This window comes from Ixodes scapularis, unplaced genomic scaffold (assembly GCF_016920785.2).
Source record: "Ixodes scapularis isolate PalLabHiFi unplaced genomic scaffold, ASM1692078v2 PGA_scaffold6__148_contigs__length_123643588, whole genome shotgun sequence".
NCBI lineage: Eukaryota > Metazoa > Arthropoda > Arachnida > Ixodida > Ixodidae > Ixodes > Ixodes scapularis.
In genome coordinates, this window is record NW_024609881.1 from 103,783,982 (window position 1) to 103,796,512 (window position 12,531).

General features: G+C 45.0%; 1 protein-coding gene across 1 annotated transcript in view; it reads left to right on the forward strand.

Annotated features, from left to right (window-relative positions):
• The first annotated feature begins 2,292 nt into the window (after positions 1-2,292).
• The window catches only part of LOC8043729 (arylsulfatase B-like), a 45,426-nt gene continuing 35,187 nt past the window's right edge, over positions 2,293-12,531 (forward strand). Inside the window, exons 1-2 of the mRNA XM_029983177.3 lie at positions 2,293-2,349; positions 3,026-3,185. Of these exons, the coding sequence (XP_029839037.3) occupies positions 3,158-3,185 (28 nt within the window). The 5' untranslated portion in view covers positions 2,293-2,349; positions 3,026-3,157. The remainder of the gene's footprint in view (positions 2,350-3,025; positions 3,186-12,531) is intronic.

Sequence of the window (12,531 nt, forward strand, 5' to 3'; positions counted from 1 at the left end):
AGTACTCCGTTGACCCTTAAGATGAGACTACAAGCTCCGCCTTCAGAACGAGCTTTCTGCCCTTGCTAACACAAGTGTGAACACGCAGCCACGCAGAACCAAAGCACTGCGGAAGAGAGCGGTCTCGCGCTGAAGGCAGAGATCCTAGTATCAGGGTGAACAAACTATAGCCGGCGCTATTACCCTTATCTAAATGTAAATTCGAGACAGCGCCAAGCGGTGTGCCGCATTTGCTTTCATTCTTTTCTAACATTTTTAGATCAATCATCATATTTGATGATTGATGAGAAATCCGGTTTATAAATCGGCTTGCTGAAGGTTACAACCATTTATTTTGAGACTTTTATCTGCTCCGTTTAGACTATTTTTTTTTTTTCAATTTGCAAACACTGTTGCATCTGGGTAGAGATGCGGAGGATGATCCCAGTTCATCACAGATTTGTGTACCGGATGTTGAGATGAGGCGCACCGCTGACAGCTGTGCTCTATGATTTCTGTGCCATGGCTAGTGAAGCTATATTGTACATCCTGCAATATATAAGGCAAAAAACATGAGGGCATGCACCTATGCCTTTTTAAGCGAGCATCCTGTTTGCGCAAAACCTGAGTAAGTATGTAAGAGATTTTGACTTACAGTGCCGCTCATATCATGAAGTGAATTACTTGGGACGTAAGGTAGTGACAAAAATGGGAAAGCAAACAACGAGCGCAACATGGTAAGCTCTCTGGAAGACTCGTGGTCTTTCATGATTTCTTTCTTTCAGTGCAACAGTTAAGCAAAGGTTAATATTCTTTGCCGAAAAAAAAAAGTTTGGTTTAAACTAACGACATAAAAGTTGGATTGAACTTACTACGTTTACTAGTTTATGTGATGTATATTTTCCTTATTTTTCTCGTACGACGAACATACAGGATGTTAGAACGTTAGGAATAAATAATGAATTTTTTTTAAAGTGTAACTTAATAAATTGACCACCAGTTCACACTGAAGATTTTACTTTGTCTACAAAATGTATGCAGATATCTTGATGACGTATGAATGTCAATCGTACGCAACTAGGTGTTATGTAAATCGTGCGCAACTTGGTATGAGGAGTTTAAATTTTCTGCGTGTGTAAATTTCTGTAGTGGCCAGTCCGTGGAGTCTTCTTTTTATCTATCTAGTTTCGTTATCTTCGTGTTTTTGAAAAAAAAATATTCAGGCATCTACATTAACGTGTATGAACCAACTAGCTTAACAGAAGACGGTTATCATTTTTTTTAAATCTTTGAAGGACATCGGTACGGCTAAGTTATACTCACAATTTCTGATAGTATCGTGGTGTAGACCAAACCTACTTTTTTGCTTAAAGGTAAAATATTTTATGTTCGCTAGTGGTTGCAAAGTTTTCAAAGTTACGACCAACAATTACATTTCATATTCCAATTACCATTTGTAAAAACAAATTCTTATATTTCACCATGATACATTATATTGCCTTTTATATCGCCTTGAAAAGAAATATATTATTGTGTTTTGTAAATGTAATGTTATTGGCTCTTTCCGCACGCACCAGATTACAACCACCATTACTGACCTTATGTTGTCTTACCGAGATACCGAGCCACTAAAACGGTTGTTGCCGAGCCTCCACAAAGTCCAATTTTGAGGACAAGAACCCAGTAGAATCAAAACTGGCAATAACCTTGACTCCAATGGTTAGGATGAAGTGAAGTAAATGAAATAAGGGGAAAACAAAAACTCAAGGTCAATTATGGCGGCGTCCACGCAAAGCCGTTGCAAAACGTGTATGAGCAACGAAAAAAAAAAAAGAATCAAGTCAAACCGCAGTTGACAAGCTGTGAAGTATACAACGAAATGGTCAATCGCTTGGGGATGGCCGCTCGCGCGTATTAGTTTTGCGCTGTATGTATGAATAAATTTCACCAGTTTTTATTGTGCATATTTAATGAAACGGATGGAAAGCGTTCGCAATAATGTGTCTGATTGTTTTCAAATTGCCATGTTTCAGAGAATGTTTGTCACCGAACTGTATTAACGGGTGCAATAAACACATCAGAGCAAAATACCACATGAACATAGACGATAGGTATTTTCGGTTTATTGAAGATATCACCCAGGAAATGGTTCTTTTTTTCTAATAGGGATTCGTGTATCAAAATTATAAGGAGTTGAAACTACTTGATAACCTAGTGAATTTCTTTCTTTTGATTTTAGCTTTTTGGTTCATAATAATTTTGAATTAATTCCTCTACAGGATGTGTCTTTTCCTGGCATTGCAAACGGCCGGATTCTCCGAGTCTAGTCAAGTTCCGCCAAACATAATCTTCCTCCTGGCGGATGATCTGGTTTGTTACATTTCAGTAATTCCTTTTTCTGGTATTTTCATTTCCTGAATTCAGACATACTCAAAATAACACGCAAAGAAGTTAAGAGCGGACGTAATAAAAACTCGCATAAGTTTCCAGTTCTAACAGTTAATTGCGTCCCTAGGCTGAAGTCGGTGTTGATTCTTTGTGCGTTGCGATGGGTGTTTCTTTCGTATTTCTACCGCAGCATTCTGTGTGTTTTTATTGCGTGCTAAAACGGCCGCCCCCCAGGAGGAAACCCCATAGACCAGCCGAGATCTTCCTGAATTAGTTCATTTGCCCCTCGTCCGTGACATCCCAGCGCCTGCCTTCCGATCTCCCTTTGGCGGCGTTCTTACGACCTCGCTTTGGCGGCTTTTTTTTATAGAGGTTATTCATGTATATTATCACCACACGAAACGCCATGCGTTCGCTCAATACAGAGCTCGGCCTCAGAACGGCTGGTGGCAGAAAACGGTCTGTCACTACGCCACCCGCAAAGCCTCAAAGCAATTGCACCAAAGGCAGCCTTACAATCAAAGGTGCCTCAGCAGCTGCCATTCACAAAAAGAGTGTAACGTCCGTTATCTTCTCTTAAAGTGGCCCTATTGTCGCGGGCTGTTGCAATCGAAAGTTTCGGGTCTTCGTTGCCTGATGCAAGGTCACTATTCTACAGGGCTGGGCGGACGTCAGCTTTCGTGGAGATCCGCAGATACCAACTCCGAACCTGGACGTCCTCGCCTCGCAGGGAATCATCCTCAACAACTACTACGTGCTGCACCTCTGCACTCCCTCCAGGGGGGCTCTGATGTCGGGTCTATACCCCATTCACACAGGTCTGTGATAGCGTTTGCCTGCAACATCCTTTCAGAGAATCGAAGTCTTATAGCAGACCCTTTTCAAAAGAGCGGTCCATCTAGTAGCTGCTTCGACGATTATCCTTATCTACCATTGTTTGAGCACGCATACTGTGAACAAGAATTAAACACGAGGGTGACGTCAGCGTTCGGGGAGGACTCGGATTCAGTCACACGCTTCGTGCCAAAAAAAAAAGGTGACCGCCAATGTTGCTTGATGGACTTTTGATAAGGGTCGGGACCATGTTTACATTGAAGCAGTGAATGCGTGCTATACGGAGTGCAAGGTCGTCTGTTTCTTTTGCAGAAGCTGTGGTGACGTTAGGATACCGAGCTCTGATTGGCTCTGATTGAAGTGTAGTGGGTAGACCTCAATGCTGGCCGCCTTAAGGTCTACCCACTATTCTGCATGTTGCACGTGATCCGCGTCTGCATGCATGTCTGCATGCAGACGCGGATCACGTGGTTTTGTTAACGATGAGCGTCAGTGGTCTGCGGTGGTCTGTGGGGTCCGGCATGACGGCGATGGACATCTGGTTCTGCAAAGTGTTAGTGCGTTCGGCGGTGCCTTTCAGGAATTCAGAGCCAATCAGAGCTTGGCGTCTTTTTGACGTCACCACAACCCCTGCAAAAAAGCAGACGAACTTTTATTGAGCACGTAAGGAGTGATGATCATAGACCGTTTAAACGCGCTTGCAGAACGACGAGTTCTGTGCAGATGCGTTTATGAGAACAGTGCTTTGCGTAGACTGCTATTTATTTATCCGAACAACTATCGAAGTAGCGTATGGTGCCCGGGCGCATTCGTATACCGCCGACACCATAAAATAACCCACTAAGGATCGATCTACGGTGGACTACAGTCAAAGCTACGCGAAGACAGGCCTAATCACAACCCTGTTATTCTACGGCGTGTGTTTCAGAACGGCGCAATGATACGCTGTTCAGAGCAGTATGTTACGTGGTAGCGTGCTGGCTCGTAATGAAATCTAACGCCCGTTAGCTATGGACATAGTCCACTGCAAGGTGACTCCAGTTCTAGCGGTTTCGTGTCCGCACATTCACAATCTCTTAAGATGATTTGTTTTTTCGACTTAATACCTCCGGCTAGTGTAAAGCAGTGACGTTGCTTCGTCTACGCTGGTATAAGGAAGTTTTAGCCCCAACCACGTGAGGCGTTGTTCACGTACATCAGCCGCGTCGGCGTCTCCCAGCGTCGGAGCTCGTCCATCGAGGTAAGTAGCAACAATGCAACTCGTGGGAGGCGCCGATGTCTTCCTCGACCAGATCTAGACGTCGTGGCGGAAGTGTCTTGCCAGACAAGGACCAACCAAAGTCATATGGGGCGTAAGTGAGACCGCGTAGATGCGTTGAGACGCATGAGACAAGGTCTATTGAACAGTCCCGGGATTGACAGGTAATAATCTTAGCGTAAAATAGAAAGGAAAGGTTTCTAAGCTACAAATAAACTTTGTGCAGCACATGTAGACAGTTGGTTGTTTCCGGTTGGCCGATGATTTAGGACTAGTCAATTTGGCGACACTGCGCAACGCCCGACAGACGCGCGTTGACTCGCGTTCCCACGGGGCTGGTGGGCCATCTCTAGTCAGTTGCCGCTAACGCGGAAGGACGCGGACGCCGTCGAAACGCGCGAAAAAACTCGTTCATGCGGTAGGGCCTTTCGTGAGTCGTTTTCACGCGAACAACTTGTTGCCGAGCGATTCGGCCACGCCACTGCGCACTAAACATCGTTACACCCTTAAGTGTGTAAACAGCTTGTCCTCTAACTAACAACCATATTGGAGTAGCAAGACGCCGTAAGTAAAGTTTTTTTTTCTAACACCCCTCAAGCAAGGTGTTATTTGAACACCTTTAGACTAAGGTGTAATTCCAACCGTTTCATTAGGGTGTTATGACTGCAATACACCCTCTAAACTGGGTGTACCATTGCGAGAAAGGGAAGTAAAAAAGGCGCAATGAACAAGACTCATACAATAAATACACCATTGTAATATATACAAGTCCTCCGTCCAGTACGAGAAAGTTCGTTGCATCAGAAAGCGAGCAAATCATGCGCCTTACGCATGAGAACTCAAAATGAATTCGGCCACACGCTCTTTTTCGGAAAGGTTTTTATGAAGAAAAAAGTCTTTTATATAGAAGCGTGTGTGACCGTCACTGGACGGCCACACACGCTCGACTTACCTGAAGGAAGCGCTATTAGTTTTAGATTTTTTATAGCAAAGTTACTCTTGCAGACACCAGTGCATGTAACTATTGTTGCATCCATATGCTCCCTGGTGCTTAAGTAATTTAGCAAAATATCTAAAGACCATTCCAGGAAAACGCTTGTGGTCGGCCCCATTCTCAGCGTACGTGCCTGAGGCGCGTACTTTGAACGCCGTCGAAAGCGGCGAACATGCTCGTGCTGGGCTGTGACGTAACAGATGCAGACTGTGGCGAATTTGCGTGGTTCTTCCTTGGCGCTCTCGGGCGCTCCTTCCACAGCGCGCGAGATCAAGTGGTGGAAATGGAGTGCTGTGGCCTGATCGGCTGGCTCTTTCCGAGGGCGCCCCTCCCTTTCAAGAGCACTCTTTAGCCCTCCGTCTCTGGCGGTCGGAGTGCTGAGCGGCGCAGGCGTCACGTGGTACTTAGACGCGGATCACGTGGTTTTGTTAACGATGAGCGTCAATGGTCTGCGGTGGTCTGTGGGGTCCAGCATGGCGGCGATGGACATCTGGTTCTACAAAGTGTTAGTGCGTTCGGCGGTGCGAGGATTACAACGGACGGGACGAGGCTCGCTTGTGACCGTGGCAGAAAAACTCGAAGTGATAATTACTCTCAGTGTTTTTACGAGATTTGTTATCTCATGGCGGTGAACCCGCTAAGCCTAACCGATGAAGAAACAGCTCGCAGGGCACGCCCACATTTTCTGGGTTTCGTAAACGCTTCGAGGAATTGTCAGGTTTGGTAAAAATTCAGTTTAAAGGTTTGCGTTGTAAAATAAAGGGAAAGCCGACTGTAATGTACTGTTATTTGTGCCACATGTTATGTCCTCTGGGTGATGCTTGCACGATATTCCGCCATGAGAAAAAATCCTGATTAATAATGTGTTTCAGATCGTTCAGTCACTCCCTCTTCGCTATCCGCAATCAGCTATGACTTCTACTATAGCGTAGCGGAACCGCCATTTCAAGTTTTAGTGGAACGTTCGCAACCCGGTAAAAAATACAGCGTTACAAGAGCTAACGCAACGTATCAAGCCACTTTTTGACACACTAAGGCTTGCCTAAAACGAAGCTTTGTAAATCAATTATCTGCAATGTTTTTAATCAGGCTCGCTATTGTAATACAATATTTTTTTTCTTTTATTTAACAACACTGCCAGCCCATTGCGGCCAAAGCAGGAGTCAATGAGCCAAGTACAATTCACATTTTTCACTAACAAAATACAAATACTTGTGTACTGCGCATACCCTTTTTACACAATATACTCAATTGCACATCCCAGAATTGTTTTTCTTCAAAACTTGATAAAGCTTGGTTGGTTTACAACATTACATATATTTATAGGCTGGTAGTTGTACAATACACTAAAAACGGCACAATAACTATACAGTGTCAAAACAACTTAGCAGCGGAAAAAATATCTAGGAAATTCGCAAAAGCTGAAAATGAATCAATGTAAACAACGTCCCTGGGTAGCTTGTTCTATGGACTCAATGTTAAAAATTGATTGTTTAAATGTATTTATTACAGCAGTAACGAAGGTATCGAATAAAGTGCTAAAATTCACTACTTTTTAGAATAACTGATTATGATGTTTGTAATGGAATACAACTGACGGTCAAGATGCCCAAGTCTAAACCAATATCAGTCAAGCGCCAAAGCCATAGAAAAAATCATCAAAAATAAAGGACAACAACTGTAGCTCTTCATTAATTGTGTCGGTGTGACCGGTCTTTCATTTTTCTCATTGTCCATCGAAAATGAAACACCACTGAAATCCCTCAAATCCGCCTGCTCGCTCGCTACCTTGGTCGGATCTGTCCTCACGACGAAAACGGCTGAACAGGTAGCCGCAACCCTTCGCTGAAAGCACAAAGGAATGCAAAGATTTTGTTCGTTTGTGTCCCCCCATGGCCGTATTTAGGATGACCGCCATGAATCGAGACCCGTTGCACTCCTGGAAACACTTTGTCTCGGCTGCTTCTCGCAGCAGCAAGATGGAATACGGCGCTTAGAACCGCGATCGTGAAGCGGACAGACAGGACAGGTACCGGGTGGCGGCCATCTTGAACCGCGTCCCTCGCTGGCTCTCCCTAATCTCACCAATACTCGTTCTAGCGAGACCCACACATAGGGCACCACACTAGCCGCGCTACGTTTTTCTAGACTGTGGTAAAATAGTGCGACTCCGCTAGCTTGGGCAACTTCGCTAATTCTCCACTAGCGTCGCATATGCGCAGTAGTGTCGTCGCTGTGGTGTTTAGCGTAGCGGGGCTGGAAAAATGATCTACTAACACTCTCTATTAACAATTTTCTGCCGTACTCATGACCGCTATCGCAGCGCGTTCACTGTCGAAAACGAGATGAATTGACAACGGTTTTCAAACTTTGGCTTTCAGTCCATTTTGCAAACATCAATCAAGCTACAGTTTTTTTGTTTTTTTTTTTACATGGCGATACGTAGAAGAGTTTATAGTTCGTCGCAGCTGTTATTCAATTACGTTGTGAGCGTAACTTCTCCTCAGTCGTCCATCGTACGCTGTAAAATCTTTTTTTATCCGTTCCCTATTGAAAAAAAATTATTACCGGAATCTCATTTCCAGTGAAAAATCTACTTTACTGGATTATGACTCTTTTCACTTCCAGTAAAGCTGGATCTAACCAAAAGTCACGGAATTCGCCTAGATTCGCAAGAAATTACGGGGAGTCACCGGATTTGCCACAATTCATAGGAACTTACCCTGTTTTTTTATGTTAACGGAAGGCATTTAGGAAAAAGCCTGTGAACAGAGGGTGGGGTATGTTTACAAAATGCTGAACGATTTGGTAAAAATTAAAGCGGTTAGTCCAAATAGGCGTGAATGTTTAAGGTCTTTAATTCACAGGGTCGATACCAATGAAACAATTTGCACAGCTGTAGACGAAAGCAATCGGACCAAATAAGAACAACCGAGTTTTTTGTCGCAAAACTATCTTTCAAGGTACTCACAATGCCATTGGGTAAATTCCTAGATGTACGGTAGTTCAAATAATAAAACCGAGCAGGTGCACCACACGGACACACACACACACTGTCAGTAGCACGTTTAGCGAAAACCATGAACAACATCCGCCTCCGTTGAGAAATAATGAAAAAAGTCACGGTGTCGTCCCTAATGCCGTAGCCACGGGTGTTCCAAGCGGACACATACACACTGTCGATAGCACGCTTAGCGAAAACCACGAACGCGCGGAACGAACATACGCCGCCGTTGAGCAATCTTGGGCACAGTCACGGTATCTTTCCTGGTGCCGTCAGAGGCGACTCCAGCGTCTTTTTCGCTCGCTGGATGCTTCTGAAACCGTACGGACAAAGAGGCGTCAGAAACAGGTCACTGAAAGGTTTGTTTTATGCGCACACCCAGCCGCTCTGGAAGATACAGGTTGCACACATGGAACGGGAAGCCGACATTGAACGACCGTTGGTGTCCGTTGCTGGTTGACAAACAAAAAACCGGTTTTCTTCAAAAAAAAAAACAAAAAAAAAACAGCAAAAAGGTTTTTTTACACTTTTTCCACGAACCTAACACGAGGGAGAGAGGGCGCGTGGGGACTTGTCTGGCTTCCACCTGCCTTCGCGTCGGCTTCCAGTGAAGTTCGGTAAACGGGAAAATGAGTCAATCGTCTCCGATAAAATTTCCACCAAAGCCGACCCGGCTTTCGTGGAAAAGTGTCTGCGGGTAAAACTCCAGCGAAATCTGGTAACCGAGAGTAGCTTCCGGCAAATCTTCTAGCAAAGACCGGTAAACTGCGCTGGTTTCAGATGAAAATGGGTGAAACTTGGCCAGTTGTCACCGGACGTCACTGGGAGTTCATCGGATGTCACTGGAAGTTTACCGGATGCCACTGGAAGATTTTGCCGGATTTTTCAATACGCATAACAATGTAGAGAAGGTTTACTTCCGTGACTGGTCCCAGAATTTCTTAGCGCTCAGATCCCAGCAGTTGTCATTGGCTGAAAACGATCTCGAGTATCTCCGGTGGCGAGGAGGGGGCTCTCTGTTGAAACAAGGTCAAAGGATAGAGGCGACCACACGAATCGCACATGTGACTGTCGTAAACACTGAAATGAATAGACTAGAATGAACTGCATTCGTGTAGGGCAGTTGGCAGGTTATTGTTTGAAGAAGATCGGGCTGAACTAAAATTTAAAAGAACTCCGCAACCACCAAGCCAAACATCAAGGTGCAATGAAAGGTACATAAAGACACATATTCACTATTCATCTTCAAATAAAAAAAATTTGGGTCAAGATGTAATAGTGCGTAAAGTACGGATATGTATCAACATATTTAATTCAAAATAAGATTTACCCCCAAAAGATTTTACGCATGTTTTTCTTTCTCTGTTTTTTTTTACCGTCAGAGTAGAATGCAACGCGCCCATAAACTTATCCAGGAGTGCACATCAGGTGTTAATCTTATATAATATGTTTTTTTTAATTTAAGTTTTTTTTACAGCCTCAACGACATTAATAATTACATGGTTTTAAAAATGACCGCAGCTCCACGTGGTAAATGATGTTGATTGGGGTAAAACTCTGGTATCGCTGATGATACTGATTTTGTTCATAGGTAGTGCTGATGGTGCTGATTTTTTATGCTCATAGGTAGTGCTGAGTTCCGGGTTGCGTTTCGACTTTATATAATCATTTGAGCATTTGACCGCAGCGCCCTCTCGTCTATAAACGATGAGCCAATGCATGCAAAGTTTAACGCGATTATATACGCATTTGACCGCAGCACCCTCTCCTGTATAGACGTTGAGCGGCTACATGAAACGTTTCACTCATGACATCCTCAGCTCTTGAGTTACTACCACATCTCAGAGCCCCCTACTCGTCCCGCAGTCGTGGTCGAGTGGTTAAGGGGATGGACTAGATATCCATTGGGGTCTCCCCGCACAGGTCCAAATCCCGTCGACTGCGCAAACATTTGTTCTTTTTTTAAGAGGACAGATGGGATGGCAATCGATGTGAGCACGGACACCGGACAAGGCTAGACCCTAAGGCGCTTCGCCCCTAAAAAACATTTTCGCCCTATATAACATTCATTCGCAATAGAGCTAAATGAAGACGTTTTCAGAACCTCTTCTGTGAGAAAATATTGCACGTCAATCAATTGACAGACGAGGCAAGGTCTCTATCGTATATTAATAGAGCTCAACGTCTGCTCCCGAATTCTCTGTTATACCAGACACGAATAGCAACGTGTGGAATCTAATGACTAAATTGAGAAATGGAAGGCAAAAAAAAAAAAAAAAATCACTGAAGCAATTGTGAACAAGTGTGACTGAGTTAAATTTCGACTATAGTACTAGAATGGGTACTTATTGTTGTCGATATTATTAGCGCCCCTCTTTGAACGGATGTCGTAATGGTCCCAACCAGCTTGAGTGTGGTTTGCTGCTCTTGAAGCTGTTCCAGTTGCAAAAAAACACTCAACTCGCACACCGGGGTTGTAAAGTATTCCGAGCATAAGTGAGAATGTTCTTCGTGACACTACTACAGTTGTCTAGGAACACAGCCGGCACAAAAGTCCTTGATGTGGGTTGTCTCCGCTGCTGCCGGAGAGAGCTTTTTTTTTCTCCTATGAGCACAAGAGTTAAAAAGAAGCTTTTCGCGGCACTGCTCCTACAGTATACCGAGGAGCACAGATCGCTATCAATTGCAAAATAATTCTCCACCTTGCAGCTGGAAAAAAATAATCTCAATCGCTGGCGCCCACAAAGCCGCTTCGCTGCTGCCCGGGTCGCTCGACCGCCTGCCGCCGGTGATGTACGCGGGTAGGGAAAAGTAGGCATTTTTTTATTGTTGCCAATAGAGTCCCCTCTTGGAACTCTTATTTTGAGTATTGGGATCGACGCGCCGGGAGTTTGGACGTGTCCTCGTTCAAATTTATGTGTTTCTAGTTTTGATCGAATGCTTATGATTACAGTTTGGACAGGGGTTAAGTGTGTTTGAGGAATTCAGCGAGTGTGGAGTCGGTGAGACGAGGTCTCACGCGGCAAGCCGCCGGCCAGGTAGGCCTATTTCTTTCTGACTGCTGAGAGCCCGCTCGAGCAGCGCTGGCGGCGCGAGCTTGTCGAAGTCATTGTCGAGTAGTGAACCCTCCGTAGAGTCGCCGTTTTCGCGATGGTAGCAGACGGCGTCCACACGAAGACCAGCTTGGCCAAGCTATTTGCGTCCTCATTTACGAGGACGCAGTGTGCGGGGACCTTATGAAAATCGACGGTCGGCTGCCAGGGACGCCGCTGTCCGGGCTAGCGGTGGCGTGTCGCCGAGCTTTGGAGGTGGCGAAGCGCCGTTCTGGGGTCTGATACTCGAAATGATGACTACCGACGCCAGCGGAGTAGCGGCCAGCTTTGTCTCGAGCGGACTATATGTGACTGTACACGGTCGGCTCCATCAACCCCGTTCACCCGCTCCGTTCCATCCCGCACGGCCGGCGAACTTCACCGAGTGCGTCGACTTCCGGTCGTCCTCCACTTCATGGGCGGAAGATTCGAGCTGACGTCCACTTGGTGACTCGTTATCAACTGGAGTGTCATTTCTATCATCTACCGCTGTTTGTTTCAACCGCTGTCCAGTCCTTTTGAGTGGTTCAAGAGGTTCGACTTCTGATTGTGCTGTGTGACGCCGAGGTTTGGAGTTCTCTGTCACTTCGTAAGTACGCCATTACACGTTATATACCTGTTACGATCATTCGCACGAAATGTGATAAAACTGATGCGGTGTTTTTTTATTTTTGGCTGTTGTTTCGTACCCCGATACCAAGTACCTCGAGAGATATTTTTTTTGCGACAAAGAACTCGGTTGTTTCTATTTAATGTGGTCTTTTTTGTATACAGCTCCTTGTGCGCGGTTTGAGCACAGGTTTGTTCTTTGGTCTTTTTGATTTACAATATGCATGTAAAGCTCGAAGTCCGAAATAAAGTTTCAATAACGTTTTAAACTGCATTTTCGGTCTATGGCTTATGAAGGGTTGAAGGGCTGATGGGTGTGAAGTTTGACGGGCTGAAGGGGTTTGAAAGGCTGAAGGGATTTAATGAGCTGAGG